Below are 23,873 nucleotides of genomic sequence, written 5' to 3'. Positions count from 1 at the left end.
ATGTATGTATAAATTATTTATGATGACTATTATCTGAGAAATAAAACATTTTATCATATTTTCTATTTTAATTACAGTTCATTAGGAGTCGGAGCATTTTTCCCCCCGACTCCAGGCACCCAAAATTGCTCCGACTCCACAGCCCTGCTATGGTGCGGCCGGAACTTGCACACAGTCCAGGCAGAGACCTGAAAAGATACAACTACGGATTTCAGCCCTGCATTCCTACGGAGGAGAATCTGGACACTGCCAAGCCTGGTCCCCGGCTAGAGGGACACATGCGCTGGACAAACCTGTACAGGCTTGCCAGCAACTTTTTAAAGGTGGCCATACACTGATTTGCAGCAGCTTCAACCATCAGAGATTTTTCAGATGCCTGTCAGGTCGAATCATTACGTGTTTAGGTGCCCTGCGCCTTCATCATGTGACGAAGGCGCAGAGCGCCGAAACGCGTAATGACGTCACCGGCACACTGACGCTAAGCCACGACCACCCTCTAGCGAGACGGCTTCCTGGACATTAGAGATCGCGCTGCTGTCCACAGCACGTTGCCATCTACTACCAGGGCTGGAAGCGGTTGGCTGTACCACTGATATGCAAGTTTTTCACTATATTCATGTGAGTATAATGATTTATTGCGAATAAAGCTCATCCTTTGGTTAATGCACTATAGAGCGCTCCATTTTTCTAGATTTGTCCATTTGTCTCCAATGTTTGGAGCAGCACAGTGCATAGAACCGAGGAGGAGAGAGCAACTATGAGAGTGACTGCGGTTCCCGGACAAGAGCGCAAGGATTTTTTTCGTTTATGGAAGTACATGTTAATCAATGGGCTAGTTCACACTTTTTTTTTTTGTGTTGCAGAAAAAACAACAACAACGTAGCAGTGCAGCACTGTGAGCATTCCACTCATCAATTAAATTAGCTTGTAAAAAAAAAACATGCGTGTTTTCCTACATGAAAACACATGGTGTGCAGAAAATGCACGCAGGAAACCGCACACGTAAAACTTTGACCCCTGCCTAAATGTAACTCCATCCGTTCTTAGTAAGTTTTATGCAATTATTCACACTAGTGCACTTCTATCCGCTTTTCAGCAACACTTATCAATCTGTAACATTGATGTGCTGATAAAAAGCAGACAGAAGCGCACGAAGTGTGAATGAGGCATTAGAGTGGTGAAACATAATTTTCACTTTTTTTTTTTTTTTTTTTTTTTTACTACTGTCTATCCCTTAAAGCGGAATATAACCCTGCATTTCAACTTTGCTCTAAAACATTATTTACAGCATATTATATGCAACCAGCATTTTTTTTTTACTAGACCAGCATTGGAAGGGTTACACAGGGCTTTAAAGTTCCTGGAGATTTCTGCAGACGCTTCCGAACCTGAAATAGATACATTTTGTTTACATAAATGTATCTAAGTGTGGCATGTGACTCATCTCTCACTGAGAAGGAGTTGGAGGACAGCCAAAGAGTGTGTAACTGTTTATCAATAGATACATATAACTAAATAGAATGTATCTATCTGAACTTCTGCATATCTCTCCACAGAACTTGAAACCTCTGTGTTTCACCCTTCCAATGCTAGTCTAGTAAAAAATAAAAAAAATTTTTGGGATATAATATGCTGTAAATAATGTTTTAGAGCAAAGTTGAAATGCAGGGTTATATTCCGCTTTAAAGGATTTTCACTCACTTCCTGTTAATCTAACCTACAACACAAAGTGAGGGGAAATTTCAGCAGGGGCACTAAAAGCAGCACAAACGGAATGTGTAAACCTTTCTCACCTTGCTAGTGCTCTTAGGCCTAGTGCACACCGGAGCATTTCCGCTGCGGTTTGCGATCTGCTTGCGGGTGCGGATCCGCTAGGGTAATGTATTTCAATGGGCTGGTGCTCACCAGAGCGGGAGGTGTTTTGCAGAAACGCATACTCCCGGGCTGCTGCAGATTTTGGATTGCGGATGCGTTTCTGCCTCAATGTTAAGTATAGGAAAACCGCTCTGAAAAACGGCACTTCAGAGTGCTTTGCCAGGCGTTTTTTGTTACAGTAGCTGTTCAGTAACAGCTTTACTGTAACAATACATGAAATCTACTATACCAAAACCGCTACACAAAACCGCAAAACGCTAGCTGAAACGCTGCAGAAAAATAAGAAAAAGCGTTTCAAAATCTGCTAGCATTTTGCGGATCTGCTAGCGGTTTTTGGTGTGCACTAGGCCTTACTGTTTTAAACAGATTTCTTCAATTACAGCTAAAAAGTAAAGCTAAGCAGACAATGTACTGTAGATTTCCACCGCCAAAAACAGTTTTTCATGATAGTTTCAGGTGAAAATGTAAAAATGTCCCCTAGTGTTATAATAGATCCAGCCCAGGTTTGCTCAGGTTGCTTTTGTTCTCCAATGGTCTCTGAGATCCTTAGTTTCTGTGCCACTGACTGAAGCGGTACAGTTTATGGCTGTATAACTTGACGCTTGGCTACAGATACATATACACACACACAGATAAATGTAGAGTACTTACGTAACAGTGGGAGAGAGATTCCAAACACGAACACCATGATGCCACCAAACATGGAGATGACAAAATAGCTGGACAACATAATGGACATGACGAAAGTGGTGGGGTATTGCTTCTTAAATTTTCGGACAATATCCTTTTTGTTTGAGGCCACCACAAACCCCAGGAAAACAAGAATCACCACTGATCCTCCCAGGATCATGTTCAATGGACTTAAAAACCTGAAAAACAATGAGAAAAAGAAAAAAAAAAACAAACATCAATTTTAATAAAGGGATTTTCTACTTTATTCATTAATTTATCCAAATCTCTCTTGGACCAGTCAGCTGTTAAATGGTGAGACTACGAGTTTGTGTTGACTCATCCAGGAACAGACCTCCCCTGCTTTTGCACTGTATATGCTTGTTCAATATAGTAATGGGTAGGTGGAGCTTGAAAACAGCATCCTATTCAATAAAAATGTCTGCAAGTAGATCCGTAGAGTGCAACATGATTTTTTTTTTAATTCTGGGTCCCTCAGTGATTGTACTCCATGGATGTCAATCAGAGCCAGTGGCGTAGCAATAGGGGATGCAGAGGTAGCAACCGTACCAGGGCCCCTGGACCAGAGGGCCCCCCCAACAGCTTTGTTACCCCATTATAGGTGCTACGCTGGTTATGATCACCTCTATATGTGTAATGATCTGCTCTGCTGTCTGCACAGGCAGACAGCTGTTTGACCATTTGTTAGGTCTGAGTGCTGCAGGTCCCTGGAAAAGAGACCTGTCTCCACTTTGCAAGCTGCAGAGTTGCTGTACTGGGGAGGAATTTGCATACACTTGTCATGCAAATTGCTTAGCTGCTTCCTCTGATGGCTTGCAGTATAAAAACCATTTCTTCCCAGAATTCCTTGCTGGTCATGATGGTTTGTTCCTGCTAACTTACCTGGAGTCTCAGCCTTTGCTAAGATTATCTTAGAGTAATTCCTTGGGACTGCACTAGCATTCCTTCTAGCGTAGTCAGGTTGTATTATCTGTATTGCCTTGTACTGTCTATCTGTTGCGATTGTCTTGTCGCCAGCGGCGGTCGACAGGAAATCCTTCTGTCTGTTGGGATCGCATTCGCCCTAGCGGTAGTGCGGTGGTTCTCTCTGTACTCTGTCTTAGGGGTGCAAGCCAGAGCAGCGGTTGCTACTGGTTGTGCCATCTGTTTGTCTGTCTGGATCGCATCCGCCCTAGCGGTAGAGGTTCCTTCTGTACTTTGTCTGGGAGTGTAGGCGAGAGCTGCGGTTGCTACTGGTTACTCCTGTCTGTCTTGTCTGGAACGAACGCTTGCTGTAGGCTCGGTGAGGTAACCGTTTAGTAAGCGTTCGCGTTCTCTATTCATTTTCGTGTTACATTGGTTAGTTAGGGTTGGCGTGCTTTGTCTCTGTTGCACTTTTCGTGCGGAGACCGCACCATTAGCGTGCTTTGTCGCTGTTGCGTTTTGTGCGCGGCTACCGCGCTTAGCGAGTGCGGTTGTTATTTTCCTTGGCGTTATGATCATTATTTGCTGTGTCTTTCTTGCTACACTTGTGCTCTGTCTTTATTCGGTCTTGTGTCACTGTTGGCAATCGCCACTCTTGCGATTGCGTTCCCACTTGATTTCCGTTGTTGTGTGTTCACCGTCGCCGGGGGGGGCGACTAGATTGGTGGACACACATACATTCTGCCGCTGTGCTCACTCTCTCTCTGAGGGCTATCTTGCCCTGCATTGTTGCAATTCGTACAATTCCCATCTGGCATCTGTGGCAGTGCAGAGGGGTTGTAACAGTAACACCCAGAGTTCCCAAGCTACGGCACTGACCAGTGCCCAACTTTTCAACATGCAGGGCCTTATGCAATTCACTTTTTATCCTCGGTTTTCTCCAAGTTGATATTTTCACACCTTGCCAATAAAATGCCTTTTATACTTCAGCAAGCAAGAAAATCCACTAAATAATTTTGATAGTAAATGTTCTACTACTTTTGGAACTTTTCAATTGCAAAATGCTGAAAAGTTATTTTAAAGAAGATGAAAAATCATCACCTAGGAGAAAAAATTAATTGCATATGGGCCGCAGTGTGCCAACACAGGGTACTAAACATGTGCCAGACAATTAAAGTACATTTTTAGATTTAAGGGGATTCTGAAGTGAAAATAAACGTATGATATAATGAATTGTATGTGTAGTACAGCTAAGAAATAGAACATTAGTAGCCAAGATATGAATCTCATATTGTTTAGAGTACAGGAGGAGTTAAACTCCAGTTTTCTATGCAAAAGAGCTTCTTTGAGCTCTCCGACAGTACTATTTTCAGAAGCAGGATACATCAGAAACCGTGAGGCAGCTTCAGATAAGGTTTCACTGCAGGGGAGTTATAAGGATCAATAGCTCTGCTCGGTTTCATAGTTTAAAATCCAATGTTTGGTTTATACCTGCAAATATGACAAAATTATGCAATGTTATTTATAAAAAAACTTTTCTTTGCTACTAATGTTCTATATTACACATATAATTCGTTATATCATACTTTTTTTCACTTCAGTGTCACTTTAACCACTTGATGACCCAGCCTTTACCCCCCCCCCCCCCCCCTTAAGGACCAACGCTGATTTCGCTGATCTGTGCTGGGTGGGCTCTACAGCCCCCAGCACAGATCAAACACCAGGCAGAGCGACCAGATCGCCCCCCTTTTTGCCCCACTAGGGGGATGATGTGCTGGGGGGGTCTGATCGCTCCCTTTACATGGCAATCGACCTAAAAATCATCGAAATTCAATCGAAAATGCTCGGAAATAATCGAATCGACGCGTATCGACGGACGCATTTGACGCGGAAACGCATGGTGTGTATCCAGCATAACAGGCTCCTGCCTGTCATGTGACAGCGATCCCCGGCCGCTGATTGGCCAGGGATCGCTGATCTAGTACAACGCTGCTACTGTAGCAGCGTTGTACAAATGTAAACAAAGCGGATTATTTCCGCTTGTGTTTACATTTAGCCTGCGAGCTGCGATCGGCGGCCCGCAGGCTATTCACGGAGCCCCCCGCCGTGAACTGACAGGAAGCAGCCACTCGCGCAAGCGGCTGTTTCCTAATTAATTAGCCTGCAGCCGGTGACGCAGATCTGCGACGCTGGTCCTGCAGCTGCCACTTTGCCGACGCGCGTTATGAGGGCGCAGTCGGCAAGTGGTTAAAGGATACCAGAACCGAACGGTTCTGGTAAAAATGATAGCAGCACTGTGTAGGTTGTAAATAGCACATACCAGCTGCTCCTCCTGCCCCCCCCCCCCTCCGTCTGCCGCAGTTTTCCGTGTATACATCCCGGTGTGCGGCGACTTTACTGGACTTTGACCCGGACATACTGCGACCTGTGTGCGCAGTATGTCCGTCCCTCTTCACTTCTGGCCGGCGCATAGTGTGAGGCACAGAAGCACGCTGACCCCTCCGTGCTGCGTGTGCGCTGCACTAAACCAAGCGTCACATGATTAGCAAGTGACGCTTGGTTCAGTAGAGTGCACACGCAGCACGGAAGGGTCAGCGTGTTACGTTACCCTGCCATGTGCAGCCTCATTTACATGTAGGAAGAAGAAGGGTTAAATGGTGACCATCAAAGAGTTGAGGTCCTTATGTGTTACACGTCTGTGGTTTCTTACAGGTCTGTAGAAAATCCTTGTGGCCAGGGTTAAGACCAGAGCGCCCTCTCACAGTCCTGTAACGAGAGAGCTGCAATTGTGTGTGCTAGTCTCAATGCAATATCGGCCCTGTGAGAGGAGCCATAAGGATATGTGCTCCAAATCTGTTGGATAGGTTGATTCACGCAATGCTTGCATGCTGCATTATGCTGGTTGAAGACGTGGGGTTAAGGGGCCCATACACTGAGCCGATTAGTTGCCGATCGATCGAAATCGATCAATTGATTGACCGATCGATTTGAAGCAGATTTTGATCGGTTTCAATTGATCTGACATGCTGGAAAATCTAGGTCGATCTGTTGAGATTGCTTATCATTTTGCATTGGACCTAATGGAAATCTGATGGAAAAAAAATGCCATCAGATCGATTTTCAACAGATATCATACTGAAATCTATTGGATATCTGTTCCTAAACACATCATATAGATCAGAAATCTATCTGATGATCTATCTGCTGCTAATCTAACACACTAAACAGAGGAACCTTGGGAGTAGTGGGTGTTGGCTTTTATGTGCGCACATCTGTTAACACTCTCTTCCTGCGGCTCTAAAGTTATTCACATTTTCCAGGCTGGTCAAAGTAGCCATTTGTGAGCTAAATATAATCCAGCCCTCTATGAACTCTCACCACTGATGTGCTGCTCCTAAAAAATAAAGGCAGCCAAGATATCATCCTGTTGCAAGAGAGGAAAGACAGACTGATTACAACAGGTGGAAAGCTATATTGGCATGTCAAATTATCATTTATGTTTGTCTTAGCGGATCAGGGAAGTGAGCAGCCATTTCTCAGTAAAAACAACTTGGCAAAGAATTTTGGGAGAAAGGACTATATATACTTGGTATGTGTCCACAACATGCAGTTTGAACCTACATTACCGCATGAATAATCTATCAACACTCTTTTGGCTTTGATATAGCCCTTAAAGAAAATCTGAAGCGAAAAACTTACCAGACAATGAACTGTATGTGTAGTACAGCTACGAAATAGAACATTAGTAGTAGCCAAGAAAAAAAAAAAAAAGTCTCATGTTTTCCAATACAAGAGTTCAAATAAAAAAACTTCAGTTACCTATGCAAAAGAGCTTCTCTGAACTCTTTGACCACACAGTCCTGTTTTCTAAAGCACTAAGGCTACTTTCCCACCAAGACGTTGAGTTTAAGGGGACGTTATGGTCGCATAACGTGCCCCTAACGCAACGCATGGTGGTGTTAAATTTGGACGTCAAATTGAGCTGCGTTATGCAGCTCTCAAAGCAGCAGCTTCAGGTTAGTGATAGAAAGTCCGGATTTTAAGGTTTCGGATCATTTGAATCGGATCAATGACAAGATCCGGATCTTTTGAACCAAATCATTTGAATCATTTTACTAGGGAAGCAGACTGGGTGAAATGACTAGCAGGACAGGACTTTCCCTGCACTGTACATTCTGTATGTTCCTGTTTCTTCCAGACAGACATCCACTGTGAACCAAATCTTTCATTGTGATGATCCGATGATTCGACTCACAAAAAAGATCCGGATCAAATGAACGATTCGTTCATGATCCAGACAACACTACGAGTTCCACCACGAGTCACCACAGTGCAGTGAATATTAATTAGCCATGTGGCTGGCCGCAGCGGAGGAGGGGAGACCTCCTCCTCCTCCAACATTACTGAGCATGTGCAAACAGTCTAACGTGGCTTAGCCCAGTATAACGTACAGCATGCAGGACTTTGTTTAAACGTGCTGCGTTACTATGTAACACAACGTGTGCACTGTGAACAGCACATTGATTTTACAGTGCTGTGAGTTAGGCGAGAAGGCCATGATTTCTGCTATCATACAGGTAGACGACCGGCCAATACGAACGGGATGGATTCTGTGTTTCCATGGGAACAAGTCGAAAAATGTTTCCAATGGGATTTGTTTTTGAGAAAATCGATTTTAAAAATTCTAAGGAAAAATGGCTTTTAAACTTGTATAAAGCAGGTACAGGTGGCAGAGGGGACACAGAGGAGGTACAGGGGACAGAGATGGCACAGTGCTTAGACTTAAAGAAAACCTGAACTGAAAATGAAAAGTCAAAATAAGCATACACAAGTCATACTTACCTTCCATGTAGTCTACTTCTCAGTGTCTTTTTCCTGTCCCGCGTCCTATTTGTTCACTGTGACCAAGGGAATTTTCCGTCCTCCATTTTGAAAATGGACATTACCCATAACAGCTTTCTGGTCAGTATACAGTTAAACTGTAACATCGCCCACTTGAGCCATAGGGAAACATGGACATTACCTGGTACATCAGTTTTCCTCTCAGCTATAACTGACAGCAACTGATATATTTCAGATCTGACAAAATATTGTCAGAACTGGAAGGGATTATTGTCAGAAGAAAATGGTGAGCTTCTGAGAGGAACTGATCGCAAGGTAACTATGTAATGTTCATTTGAAGTTCCCTCATGTGTTTATTTTAAATATTTTTACTCAGTACAGGTTCTCTTTAAGAACAGATTAAGAACGAACCTACAGTCCCTATCTCGTTCGTTAACTAGGGCCTACCTGTATAACTGAAAATAAAATATAAGACACTTTATTTGCTACTAATGTTCTATTCGTTATCCGTATTACACATACAATTCATTATATCACAATTTATTTTTTTTGCTTCGCGTCTGCTTTAAGCTAGGTAAACACACTAGATAACACTTGGGCGAGGTGACCGTAAAAAAAGACCATCTCAGCTGAACATCAAGCGTGTGTACCAGTGTCTCCCTGATTTGTCTTTATGGCACACCAGATTTTTAGCCTTAATGAGTCCTGAAGGACACACGTTCATTGTTCTCCTTAGCCCGCCTGGTAGAGGCCGTTCCATTCTCTGCCACATTTTTGTCCCCCTCCATAACCGAACGCATATGTAGCCTATAGGCTAGTGACACATCTGTACAGCACTGTCGCCTGAGGGATTGAGTCATGAACCCTGCGCGGGTGATGGTGTGTGTGTGTGTGTTTATGTACAATAAGAAGCTGTGGATTCTGATTAGCCCTCCAGCTCTGCCAAGATTCAAACCTTGGTCTCCTATGTCAGCGACAGTGCCCTTAACTTCTTGCCGACTGCCTAATGCCGACGAGCGTGGCCCCAGGACCGCCTAACGCCGATTGGTGTCAAGTCCTGGGGCTCTATTGTGCAGGAGATTGCGCGCATTTCCTGCTCGAGGGGTGGGGCTCCGCCACACCTTCAGTCTCCGAGTGCCAATTGCCGCTCTGGAGACTGAAGACGGCGAAACCACCGTCTATTTACATGTACAGCGCTGCGATCAGCAGCAGCGCTGTACTGGGGACAGCCATGTGACACAGCTGTCCCCCTGGGTGCAAGAGAGCGATCGGCTCACCACCACTGTGGTCCTCAAATGGTTAAAGAACAACTGAAGTGAGAAGTATATGGAGGCTGCCATATTTATTTCCTTTTAATCAAGACTAGTTGCCTGGCTGTCTTGCTGATCCTCTGCCTCTAATACTTTTAGCCACAGACCCTGAACAAGCATGCAGCATATCAGGTGTTCCTGACATTCTGGTCAGTTCTGACAAGATTAGCTGCATGCTTGCATCTGGCATTATTCAGACACTACTGCAGCCAAATAGATCAGCAGGGCTGCCAGGCAACTGGTATTGTTTAACAGGAAATATTTGGGTGCAGCCAGTGCCACCATAGGCTGTAATAGGAATTACGCCTATAGCAGTGTTCAGTGAGTAATTTGGGCGCCGTCAAGACGGAGCACAAATTACTACAAAAACACTGTAATTAGGCCGCCAGCAATAGCTGCAAGCTGAATTACATATTTAACCACTATCCAGGGGGGCCTAGAGGGGGAATAGTAATTAACTTTGCCAGAACTTGTGCAGGAGCAGGATACGCCGTTTATTGGCTTTACCCTGTGCCCAAAATCTCTCAACGGCTGTATAATAGGTACGCTAAGTAGCTGCCTCTATTCACGACAACTATTTTCCCACACTGCATCTCACAAACTCCTTAGCAGTCCCTATCACAATGCAGTGTGGGAGGGGGGGGGGGCAAGTTTTCGAGTATTGGGGTTTGTTCACACATGTTGTGCAAATAAAGCAATGTCCGCCATTCTTACTGCTGTGTTACTTTATTTTGCTGCAGCGAGCACTTGTGTGCAGCACTGCACCTGATAGCAGCATGGTAGACATGGCAGTAAAACACGCCCACTGCACACGCCACTAGCAGGGCCTTGTTTAATAAAGGCTTCTAAATGCTAGCACAATGGATATGGTGAGGGTAGTATGCAGTCTTACCACTAGATAAATGTTTTCAGACCTACTACACAACTACGGTTGCACTAAGCAGATAACAGAAAGGAGAACATCTGCAGAAAAAAGGAGCCATCACGCTGTATAGGATTACCAGGAAAGCAGTCTATTTCTGTGTACAAGGGCAGGCGCTCTATAAGTATTACAGTCCAGATAAAGCTGCTGCCAAGAGTCACTAATGGCATTAAGGGATTCCAGAGCATCGCCAATAAATATTGATCGCATCCGTTTCCAAGCTGCTTGAAGAAAACTCAAGTAAAAGGTTGTGGGAGGCCGGGATGTCCTGACAACACATAAACTAGCATTGCACAAGGAGCTGCGGCCCGTCTGATCCTGACATCAGTGATGGGAAGTGACAAGGCGCAAGAGGATATTTAGCGTGTGGTGAGAGGGCATAACAAGCAAGCACAGATGGATAGAAGTATGAAGATCTTGTGACAGCTTCAGTGCCTGGACAATCCAGCTTACGGGTGGCCACACACCATACATTTTAAATATCTGTTCAATTAAAGAATTTAAATACATTTTTCTGACTAATTGTAACATTTCAAAAAATATGACCAATGTACCACACAAACACACCTGTGTTCAATTTATCCTCAATTATAAAAATGATTGGAAACTGAAAAAATTGCTACAGTGTGTATACTGTATTAGTAAATGGACTAACTAACACACACCATACAACCTTTAGAAAAATTTCCAGCATTCCGGATCGATAAAAAAAATAAAAATAAAAAAAAATTCAGGGAAATCCCATCGGATTTTTCAGTGGAATGAAAAAAAAAAAAAAAAAAAAGCTTTAGTTTTTTTTCTGGAGATGCGACCATATTTATCGAATTGCTGTTAAATCGGATCATTTTATTGTATCGTGTGTCGCCACCTTTGTTAAGACATACAAGTTCTAAACACTGTATACTGCATGCACAGATAGACCGTAAGCCTGCTATAAATGCTGGACTGTGGTAATGACTAACTACCATACACTACAGTAATTATACTCTCAAACTGATCTGCTCAAATATCTGAGTGACTCAAGCTCTATACTCAGGTCTGCTGACTCCTCCTTGGCTGCCAATATTTTTTTTTAAAGCTGCTTATAACAGCATAACGGCCAGTACACTTCCTCAGGCTAGTGCTGAAAAATGAGACTAGTTTCCAAGCCTGTAAATAGGCCTCTGTGCCTGTGAAATTACACATTGTATGTTACCTGAATGTATTCATCCGCTCCCAGCAACAGAGGCCTGGAATTCAGATCTAAAAAAAAACCCAGAGGTGAGAGGTGTATGGACAATACCAGTTTTAAACAATACCAGTTGTATTGGCAACTGTCAGTCCTGCTGATCTTTGTATTCAGTAGTGTCTAAAATATCACACCTGAAACAAGCATGCGGCTTATCTTGTCAAAATCAACTGATCTGCATGCTTGTTCAGGGTCTAAGGCTAAAAAGTATTAGAGGCATAGGATCAGTAGGACAGCCAGGCAACTGGTATTGTTTAAAAGGAAATAAATATGTTGGTATCCAGGTGTCTCTCACCTTGCATTTCCTTCAAGACAGTAAAGGCAATAAGTTAGCAATTTGTGTCGCTCACCTTCCCCAGCCTTTTCATTTCAATGTCCAGCACACAAATGAGCCAGTTGGCCTGGTTTGTAGTTTCAGCTAGTGCTAAAGGGTGGATGAAAATGTAGGAAAGTGGAGGACATTGCATGATTTAAGGTGCGCACACAGGTCGGATATTTCTCAACAACTAGTTGTTCAAACCGGTCGTTTGAACAACAGTTTGGTGTGTGTACGAATGATCGTTAGACTGATAGCAGCAGTTTTGACTGATCGGATCCGTGGACTGTCGTACAAACGACAGTTAGATCCATAAATGTCTACAAACAACTTCTCGTTTGAAAGTCTATTCGTTTAACACTAAGGGCCCTTTTCCACTAGCAGTCGCTAGCGTTCGCGCTGAACGCTAGCGATTGCTGAATCGCAATTCCGCCGTTTTCCCGACGTTTGCGGCCGCGATTTTGCTATGCTATGCACTGCATAGCAAAATCGCGGCAAAAGTCGCTCCGCGGCGCGATCGCGATCAAGTAAAAAACGAATCGCGGTAGTGGAAATGACCTACCGCGATTCCTATGTTAAAAAGCAAACCGTAGCGATTGTAAAATCGCTAGCGGTTTGCGGTTTTGCGATTCAGCTAGCGCAAACGCGCTAGTGGAAAAGGGCCCTAATAGACTTTCAAACAACAAGTCGTTTGATCAGTCATTTGATCTAGTCCAGGCATGGGCAAACTTGACCCTCCAGCTGCTACAAATCCCACAATGCATTTGCCTTTATGAGTCATGACTGTGGCTGTCAGACTCCTGCAATGCATTGCGGGACTTGTAGTTCCTCAACAGCTGGAGGGCCAAGTTTGCCCATGCCTGATCTAGTCCATTCTTCTATCAAGTCCATTGACCAGTCAAATGGCATGTAAAGTAGCTGTAATTAGCATTTCAAACGTTTTGTCGTCTGTGTGCACAAGGAGTCTGAACGACTTTTCGTTTGACTGACAAGTCGTTCAAATGTCAGGTTTGAACGACAATCGGGCAAAAAAATCAGACGTATGTATGCACCTTTACAGTGACCCTGCAGTCAGTGTAATAGATTATTGAAAGAAACTCTACGATAGGACAATTGCCAGCCATTTACTTCAATAGACTTTCAGAGCTGCAGGCTGTAATCTTCTCAGACAGCGCTGCATGCTCACCCCTGGCAGCCTGTAGAGCAGCGATACTGAGCCTAGGGACAGTACCCCTACCTGTATCTGTTAGCTGCTCCAACTAAAATGCTTCAGATCTTGTTAGTATATTTCCACAACAGGAGTTTTGGTGCAGGAGAAAAAAAAAAAGTAGCATTTGGACACACTATATTGTATAATTAGAGCATTGCCTGCAGTTGGGTATGAGAGAGATATGAAACACTGACATCAGGCTTTCAGCAAGTAAGCGATATGTTCTCAGTGACAGTACACTGGCAGATTCCAGCAGGTTCTGAGCAGCTGTGATAGCATTTACCTCTCCGTTCACACAGCAGGTACAAGACCAAACGGAGCACCTTTCAGCTTTTGGGAAAAATCGATTTTAAAGTTCCGAGAGGAAAAAAAACAAAAACAAAAAAACCTTCTTAACCACTTGAGGACCACAGTCTTTTCGCCCCTTAAGGACCAGAGCCTTTTTCTCCATTCAGACCACTGCAGCTTTAACGGTTTATTGCTCAGTCATACAACCTACCACCTAAAGGAATTTTACCTCCTTTTCTTGTCACTAATACAGCTTTCTTTTGCTGCTATTTGATTGCTGCTGCGAGTTTTAGTTTTTATTATATTCATCAAAAAAGACATGAATTTTGGCAAAAAAATGACTTTTTTAACTTGCTGTGCTGACATTTTTCAAATAAAGTAAAATTTCCTATACATTTGAGCGCGAAAGTTATTCTGCTACATGTCTTTGATAAAAAAAAAAAAACCATTCAGTGTATATTTATTGGATTGGGTAAAAGTTATAGCGTTTACAAATTATGGTGCCAAAAGTGAATTTTCCCATTTTCAAGCATCTCTGACTTTTCTGCGCACCTGTCAGGTTTCATGAGGGGCTAAAATTCCAGGATAGTACAAATACCCCCCAAATGACCCCATTTTGGAAAGAAGACATCCCAAGGTATTCAGTGAGAGGCATGGTGAGTTCATAGAAGATTTTATTTTTTGTCACAAGTTAGCGGAAAATGACACTTTGTGACAGAAAAAAAAAAAAAAAAGTTTCCATTTCTTCTAACTTGCGACAAAAAAAAAAATGAAATCTGCCACGGACTCACTATGCTCCTCTCTGAATACCTTGAAGTGTCTACTTTCCAAAATGGGGTCATTTGTGGGGTGTGTTCACTGTCCTGGCATTTTGGGGGATGCCTAATTGTAAGCACCCCTGTAAAGCCTAAAGATGCTCATTGGACTTTTGGCCCCTTAGCGCAGTTAGGCTGCAAAAAAGTGCCACACATGTGGTATTGCCGTACTCAGGAGAAGTAGTATAATGTGTTTTGGGGTGTATTTTTACACATACCCATGCTGGGTGGGAGAAATATCTCCATAAATGACAATTGTTTTATTTTTTTTTTTTACACACAATTGTCTATTTATAGAGATATTTCTCCCACTCAGCATGGGTATGTGGAAAAATACACCCCAAAACACATACTACTTCTCCTGAGTACGGCGATACCACATGTGTGGCACTTTTTTGCACCCTAACTGCGCTAAGGGGCCAAAAGTCCAATGAGCATCTTTAGGCTTTCACAGGTCATTTTGAGAAATTTCGTTTCAAGACTACTCCTCACGGTTTAGGGCCCCTAAAATGCCAGGACAGTATAGGAACCCCACAAATTACCCCATTTTAGAAAGAATACACCCCAAGGTATTCCGTTAGGAGGATGGTGAGTTCATAGAAGATTTTTTTTTTTTTTGTCACAAGTTAGCGGAAATTGATTTTAATTGTTTTTTTTCACAAAGTGTCATTTTCCGCTAACTTGTGACAAAAAATAAAATCTTCTATGAACTCACCATACTCTTAACGGAATACCTTGGGGTGTCTTCTTTCTAAAATGGGGTCATTTGTGGCGTTCCTATACTGCCCTGGCATTTTAGGGGCCCTAAACCGTGAGGAGTAGTCTTGAAAACAAATGTCGCAAAATGACCTGTGAAATCCTAAAGGTACTCATTGGACTTTGGGCCTCTTAGCGCACTTAGGCTGCAAAAAAGTGTCACACATGTGGTATCGCCGTACTCAGAAGAAGTAGTATAATGTGTTTTGTGGTGTATTTTTACATATAACCATGCTGGGTGGGAGAAATATCTCTGTAAATGACACATTTTTGATTTTTTTTTTTACACACAATTGTCCATTTACAGAGAGATTTCTCCCACCCAGCATGGGTATGTGTAAAAATACACCACAAAACACATTATACTACTTCTCCTGAGTATGGCGATACCACATGTGTGACAGTTTTTTGCAGCCTAGGTGCGCTAAGGGGCCCAACGTCCTATTCACAGGTCATTTTGAGGCATTTGTTTTCTAGACTACTCCTCACGGTTTAGGGCCCCTAAAATGCCAGGGCAGTATAGGAACCCCACAAGTGACCCCATTTTAGAAAGAAGACACCCCAAGTTATTCCATTAGGGGTATGGTGAATTCATAGAAGATTTTATTTTTTGTCACGAGTTAGTGAAAAATGACACTTTGTGAAAAAAACAATAAAAATCCAATTTCCGCTAACTTTTGACAAAAAATAAAATCTTCTATGAACTCATCATACACCTAACAGAATACCTTGGGGTGTCTTCTTTCTAAAATGGGGTCACTTGTGGGGTTCCTATACTGCCCTGGCATTTTACGGGCCCAAAACTGTGAGTAGTCTGGAAACCAAATTTCTCAAAATGACTGTTCAGGGGTATAAGCATCTGCAAATTTTGATGACAGGTGGTCTATGAGGGGGCACATTTTGTGGAACCGGTCATAAGCAGGGTGGCCTCTTAGATGACAGGATGTTTTGGGCCTGATCTGATGGATAGGAGTGCTAGGGGGGTGACAGGAGGTGATTGATGGGTGTCTCAGGGGGCGGTTAGAGGGGAAAATAGATGCAATCAATGCACTGGGGAGGTGATCGGAAGGGGGTCTGAGGGGGATCTGAGGGTTTGGCCGAGTGATCAGGAGCCCACACAGGGCAAATTAGGGCCTGATCTGATGGGTAGGTGTGCTAGGGGGTGACAGGAGGTGATTGATGGGTGTCTCAAGGTGTGATTAGAGGGGGGAAATAGATGCAAGCAATGCACTAGCGAGGTGATCAGGGCTGGGGTCTGAGGACGTTCTGAGGTGTGGGCGGGTGATTGGGTGCCCGCAAGGGGCAGATTAGGGTCTAATCTGATGGGTAACAGTGACAGGTGGTGATAGGGGGTGATTGATGGGTAATTAGTGGGTGTTTAGAGGAGAGAAGAGATGTAAACACTGCACTTGGGAGGTGATCTGATGTCGGATCTGCGGGCGATCTATTGGTGTGGGTGGGTGATCAGATTGCCCGCAAGGGGCAGGTTAGGGGCTGATTGATGGGTAGCAGTGACAGGGGGTGATTGACGGGTGATTGACAGGTGATTGACAGGTGAGCAGGGGGGATAGATGCATACAGTACATGGGGGGGGGGGGGTCTGGGGAGAATCTGAGGGGTGGGGGGGTGATCAGGAGGGGGCAGTGGGCAGGGGGGGGGGGGGAATAAAAAAAAAATAGCGTTGACAGATAGTGACAGGGAGTGATTGATGGGTGATTAGGGGGGGTGACTGGGTGCAAACAGTGGTCTGGGGGGTGGGCAGGGGGGGTCTGAGGGGTGCTGTGGGCGATCAGGGGGCAGGGGGGGGAAATCAGTGTGCTTGGGTGCAGACTAGGGTGGCTGCAGCCTGCCCTGGTGGTCCCTCGGACACTGGGACCACCAGGGCAGGAGGCAGCCAGTATAATAGGCTTTGTATACATTACAAAGCCTATTATACATACGTGCAGCGGCGATCCGGGTGCTAGTAACCCGTCGGCGCTTCCGAACGGCCGGCGGGTTACTACGAGCGGTGGGCGGAGCGAGTCCCCGGCGGCTGATCGCGTCCCGAATGACGCGATCGCCGCATAGCCACTCCCGCAGCCGCCCCCGCCGATGGGCGTATTGCGGTCGTTTGGGCCCGGACTTTGCCGCCGCCCATCGGCTGGGGGCGGTCCTCAAGTGGTTAAAGGACTTACGAGGCCAAATTATTAAAAAAAAAAAAAAAAGTTCAAGTGAAGTACCTGCATGTCTTTAAAAGACACAGAGGACGCCATCCGCGGCATTCCGCCGGGTCCCGCGCCGCTCAATAGACCCCCCCGGCCTGTCACGACCGCAGGGCCCGGGTCGGGCTCTCCGGCCTCTGCCAATATGGCCACTGGAGCTGGCCCGGCGGAATGACATGGAGGGCGCGGATGGCGTCCTCTGTGTCTTTTAAAGAGATGCAGGTACTTCACTTTTTAAACTTTTTTTTTTTTTTTTTTTTTTTTTACAGTTTGGCCTCGTAAGTCCTTTAAGGCCTCATTCACACCGAAAATTGAAACCGCAAACATTTTGTGTTCATGTGCGCTTTCCCCGTTTCTGGCAAAAGTCAGGAAGTGAACTCTTTGACCCAGAAAATAAATACAATGTATTTATTCTAAAAAAAACGTGAACGCAATCACCACATAAATCTGTTTTGTGAGCGTTAAGCGCTCTATCTATACCTTTTATTGGCCTCAATTCACTAAGCAGTTTAGACTAGTCTACTGATGGTTTATAGTCTACTGATGGTTTGGTGAGTTGCATCAAAGGGGAATTCACTATTACCAAATGTTTTAGACCTGTTTTTAGACCTGGTCTAAACCATTTAGTAATTAGGTGGGTAAAGCAGGGGAAATGATCAAAAGATGCAATTCACAAACAAGTAGCTATGACTGACATCCTTCTCCTTTGGTGAACTCCCCTCTGCATATAATTAAACTCCTGTATAATTCAAAAAGTTCCATCCTCACTTCTAAAATACCTCACAGAATTACTTTACCAACAAGAAATCAGCTGGTCTAATTTCTGTCAAAGTGGGCGTGGTTACTCCTTGTTTGCCTTTGTGAATTGTGTAATTACTAAATAATTACTAAAGGTAGCCATACACTGGTCGATTTGCCATCAGATTCGACCAACAGATAGATCCCTATCTGATCGAATCTGATCAGAGAGTGATCGTATGGCTACCTTTACTGCAAACAGATTGTGAACCGATTTCAGCCTGAAACCGTTCACAATCTGTTGTGGTGGTGGTGGTGCTGCCGCCGCCGCATACATTACCTGCTCCGCCGGCGCGACTGCCCCCGGTCACCGCTGCTCCGTCTCCGCTCTGGTCTCCGGGTCCGGCATGCTTTACTTCTTCCTGCCCGGCAGGAAGTTTAAACAGTAGAGCGCCCTCTACTGTTTAAACTTCCTGCCGGGCAGGAAGAAGTAAAGCATGCCGGACCCAGAGACCAGACCAGCACGGAGACGGAGCAGTGGTGACCGGGGGGCAGTCGTGCCGGCGGAGCAGGTAATGTATGCGGGCTCTATTGCGTCGGCCGTCGGGTACTCGAACGCCGCTAGCGACGCGATCCCTACCCGCGGGTGATCGACGGTAATTTTCCGCACGGAGCGATCGACGGGATCGGACGAAATGGATCTAAATTCGGCGTGTTGCGGGAACGATGTGACAGCAGATTCGATCCCAGTGATCGAATCTGCTGTCGATCTGGCGGGAATCGGCCTAGTGTATGGCCAGCTTAAATGTTAGACTAGGTCTAAAACATTACACCAAACCATCAGTAGACTAAAAACCATCTGTAGACTAATGTAAACTGCTTAGTGAATTGAGGCCATTATAGCAAAAACGCCCCAAAAATTGTACAGGCACCGTTTTGCTGAACGCACAGTGCACGAACCGCGCTGATAAGACATTTCTCATAGGGATTCGTTGCACAAGCGTTTTGAGCCTGCGCTTGAAAAAACGAGCCCTAAACACTACATGGGGTCTCCCCTCCCAAGCCTCTTTAACCCCTTGTCTCCCATGCAGGCTGGGATAGCCAAAATGTGGAGCCTCGGTCGCATGGGGCTTCACACCCTGAGCTATACCAGCCCACATGGTACTCCCAAATAGCCCTAGTCCAATGGACAAGGGGCTCCACCCCACCTCCAGTGTCAGGAGGAGGTGGGGGCCGATGATACCCTGGGGGGAGGGGTTAGGGTGGCATCTGGGAGTCCCCTTTAAGAAGGTGCCCCCCCCCCTCCAGATGATATGAGTATAGGGGTACTGAGTACCCCTTACCCTTTTCCTCAAATTGTTAAAAAGAAATAAAAACACAAGAAAAGTCCTTTATTAATTAATCATGAATACTTACCTTTAATTAATGTTTCCACACCAACATCTTCGGAAATGACCCACTTCAATAACCTCTAACTTGATAGAAGATCTCAGCTAGCCACGCACCTGCCGCCACACTTGCCGCTCCCTGCACAGCTCTCAGCTATACTATGTATAGCTGAAAGAATCTTTAAAATTTCCTCCAGGGCTCCCCACTGATCCATTAAAAGACCAAACGCAAATATGGAGGATTTTTTTGGGGCTACTATTTCGCACTTGATCCTCCTCTGCCATGCAATCAAAAGAGACGGACAAGCACCATCAACCATAATGAATAATCAAGGCTAATTGATATGCAATTATATTGTCATTAATAACGTGTGCAGAAAGGCCAATAACCACTATATAGCACTGAGGAGAAGAAAAAAGGAATGGCCCTACAAAAACCGCACCACCAAATATGTAGAAAAATACAAATTAGCCTTTATTGAACCATACAGTTGATAAAACCATAAAAACAAGAGCACAATATGAATAACAATGCCCTCAATGAACAATAATGTCAGTCATAAGCAAGTATATGCACATGAATATTACAAGCTGTGCAGCAAAACACACCGGTAACCTGTAAATGAAAAGGTGAGGGAGAGGCTGGGAGTGAAAATGGAGTGCAGCTGGATCACCTGTAGGGCATGAACAGGGTGAAAAGACTGGTGTAGAAAGGGGATGACAGTATCTATCCCCTGTGCCAAGTCTGTCTAGCAAGGAGTAGGAAAAGTGGGATGCTGGTGCCCACAGTGTGGAGGTACCAAGTACCGTGTATACACGAGTGTGGAGAGCTTCCCAAGAAGCAGGACAAAAGGATGTGCATGCAGGGGCCAAGTCTGACTCCCAAAAAGCGGAAGGGAGGGTGTTAAGGGCTGTGAACCCAGCGTCACGGAAATCCGTGTAGTGTGAGTGCGGGGAGAGGAGAGGCTTACCGGTGGAGCTGGACAGGAGGGCAAGCGTGCAGGAGCCGTCGCGATTCGCCTCCTCTGCCATGCCACTACCTGGGATTTGGTACACTTTTTAAAGCTTTGTTTTGAAGAAATTGTGGCTAGAGATGCCCTGAAGGTTTTAGAAGTTTGCCTGCCAATTAAAGTCTATGGAGCTTGCCGCAAACCGCCAATTCACACATTTTCGCAGTAAAACTTGCGAACACAAAATTTTGATGTTTGCCCATCCCTACCGCAGAACACTGACAAACACGACTACACAGCCTTTGGCTAGCAGGAGCAGAGAGTGTAGTGCCCACACTGGTGTTCCCTTGAGATCGGGCTGAATCTGGATCAGATGAGTTTCCACCATAGGCTTGTAGGGAAGCGCATCCACTGTGTGGGAAATATCATACAGGTTCCAGTTTTGCATTCCACTTACCACAATGGATCTGTTGCGGACTGACAAGTGTGAGCTGATCCTATAAATAACAGGATATTTGAACATGTCTGTTTTACTGATGTGCAAACGGTCAGTTGTTTGTGCCAGTGGGAAAAGGACCTAAAGGGCCTATAGCGCTAAATACAGTAAGGGCCCAGTCACATATATGATGGATTTGTTTAACGCACTAAATGTCTCTGTTGTGGACACATTGTACGTCCAATGGTGGTGTCCCATTCATCTGATAAATGGCGTAACGCAGCAGATCGTATTAAAGCAAACTGTAATTTTCAGTTGTTTGTTGAAGTTATTGCGTTTTGTGATTTGCATGGGTAAAAAAAACAAAACACAAAAAAACATTTTTTAGTTACAATATAAAGAAAGTACCCAAAAAGGTTGCACTGTGTTCATCTATCCCTATTCCGCCTCAATGGAAGGTATAGAAAAATGCAAAACGCTCACAGAATCGCTTTGTACAGCGATTGCGTTCGCGTTTAACATTAAATACATTGTATTTATTCTTTGGCGGATCAAAGAGATCACTTCCTGACTGATGTCAGGAAGTGAAAAAGCGCAATAGTTCTGCAAAAGCACTTATAAAAGCGCTTAACAAAAACTACCAACGCACAGAAATCGGGGGGGGGGGGGGAAAAACACATCAAAAACTGGCCAAAGCGGACAGCCACGCGAACGGAACGCAATGTGAACACAAACCCAAAACCTTAGGGAAACACAAAACCACTCATAGTAAAGCCCGTTTTTAATCCACCATCACCTTTTTGTGTCAGGCATGCTCCTCCACCAGCGACCATGGGGTGCAAAAAAGGGTTAGATCCACCACCTGCGGGTTCAGGCGTCCTCCCTTTATGCCCCTGCTCACCAAAAAAGTTGCTTTCAAAAGCAGCCAATATCTGCCACCAGGGCTTCTCAATACAACATCTCTGTAGGTAAACTCAAAAAGAAACTGGCATGTGTAAAACTGCTAATTTAATAACCAAGTTAAAATCAGTAATGCCCATACATTGGCATAAATTCATCAAATGTCAATTGATTACGGCAAGCGGAAAAACACAGTAACAGGTTTGATCATTACCAGCAGGATCTCCTCTATCGGAAACCGTGCAGGACTCACAGAAGCAAAGATGGATTACCTATGACTGACAGGAGCAGAGCCAATAGCAACAGCCCGTGTCTTCTGCAAGTCCCGCTGATCGGATTTTGGCTGGAATAAGCTTTTCTACCCCCCATGCAGCAAGCAGAGAGAACGGAACAAAATAGGTTTCCCCTGACTCCCTTAGGATGTTTAACCTCTTAGGTTCCTGTTTAAAGATGCAGAGGAACTAGTGGGGAAATCACCTAAGCATGGCATGTGTAATGAGTCTTGGAAGTTCATCTAAACTGTGGCAATTAAATAAAATGTTAAGAAAGACTAATAGACAGATTTAGAGCAAGCAGAGGGAGTATAACAAACATGTACATTCTAAAGGGATGTCGGATGCCTCTTACTAGTGTTATGTTGTCACTGCATGGGCTTGCAGTAAGTAATTTATAGTAAAGGGCTTTAAGTAAAACACAGAGGTAAAGTGCAGTTTGGCAAAAAACTTTGTAGGAAAAACTTTATTGGTACAAAAATGTCAAAAAGTCAGCAAATGTTTAAAAGCTTTTTCAATTCCACTCATATCATAGGTCTTCATATGGTTAAATCACTGCCATAAGGCACATATATTTGAAGCCAATAGATGAGTATTGTATTCTGGCTTGATTAAATTTTGGAGAAGATTTTTTGTATCTTATAGGCAACGACACATGTTCGTTTCGGGCTTCTCATATCATAAGTTTGCCCTTCATCAGGCAAAATTTAATCAAAGTTTTTTGCCAAACTGCACTTTACCTCTGTGTTTTACTTAAAGCCCTTTACTATAAATTACTTAGGTTACTGTGGGCAAGGTGGATTGCCCTTTAAAGGACTTGTGTTTTGATCCTTCACCTTTTTACAAAAAGGATCTACCCAATTTTATATATACCTAACTGCATGGGCTTGCAACAGAGATACACTCTTCTGTTACCGAACAAGTTTTTGTCAAAGGGATACGGTAAATTACCGAACGTCTACTGCACCTGTGAAAATATTGATGAATTTGCAAAAAAAAAAAAGTCTAATACCGAATTTGGTATTTTCCTGACTTTTAACTTTGTTATTAAATTAGCAGTTTTACACATGGCCAGTTTATTTCAGAGTTCACCTACAAAGATGTTGTATATAGAAGCCTTGGTGGTGGATATTGGCTGCTTTTAAAAACAACTTTTTTGGTGAGCAGGGGCATAAAGGGGGACACCTGAGCCCACAGGTGGTGGAGTTACCTTTTTTTGCACCCCATGGTTGCTCGTGGAGGAGCATGCCTGTCACAAACGGTGATAGTTAGTTGTTCCAACTAACTAGCATACATTGACAAAACAGCATACATTTAAAGTGATATACCCCTTGTTAGTAGAATCAGTGTCCCCTTGCCCGCTCGCTGGGCTGCGGGCTCGCTTCGCTCGGACAACTTTTTATTCCAACTCTATGTCCACTTGGATAGTGGAGATTGCACATCAGCACACAGGCAGCTAACTGGGGTTGAAAAGGTTAAAGTGAACCTAAAGCCAGTTAAAAAAAAAAAAAAAAAAAAAAAAAAAAAAAAGAGATTAACTCACCTGGGGCTTCCCTCAGCCCCCTGCAGCCGATCGGTGCCCTCGAAGCTCCGCTCCGATGCCTCTGGACCCGCCGGCGAGCACTTTCGGTTTGGCCGTCACCGGCCGACAGGCATGGGAACGCGAGTGATTGTTCGCGTTCCCAGCCTGTATATCGCCCCCTATGCTGCTATTGCGGCCAGGAGGTTGCAATTGCAGCATAGGGGGCGATATACAGGCTGAGAACGCGAACAATCACTCGCGTTCCCATGCCTGTCGGCCGGTGACGGCGAAACCGGAAGTCGTCGCCGGCG

At 44.5% G+C, this 23,873-nt stretch overlaps 1 protein-coding gene across 1 annotated transcript in view; it reads right to left on the bottom strand.

Moving 5' to 3' along the window:
* Window positions 1-23,873, bottom strand: part of ARL6IP5 (ADP ribosylation factor like GTPase 6 interacting protein 5) — a 28,606-nt gene that overhangs the window by 3,757 nt on the left and 976 nt on the right. Inside the window, exon 2 of the mRNA XM_068253950.1 lies at window positions 2,527-2,744. Coding sequence (XP_068110051.1) covers window positions 2,527-2,744 — 218 coding nt within the window. The remainder of the gene's footprint in view (window positions 1-2,526; window positions 2,745-23,873) is intronic.

The sequence above is a fragment of the Hyperolius riggenbachi genome, chromosome 9, assembly GCF_040937935.1.
Source record: "Hyperolius riggenbachi isolate aHypRig1 chromosome 9, aHypRig1.pri, whole genome shotgun sequence".
Classification (NCBI taxonomy): Eukaryota; Metazoa; Chordata; class Amphibia; order Anura; family Hyperoliidae; genus Hyperolius; species Hyperolius riggenbachi.
This window is presented reverse-complemented; position numbering and strand designations above follow the sequence as displayed.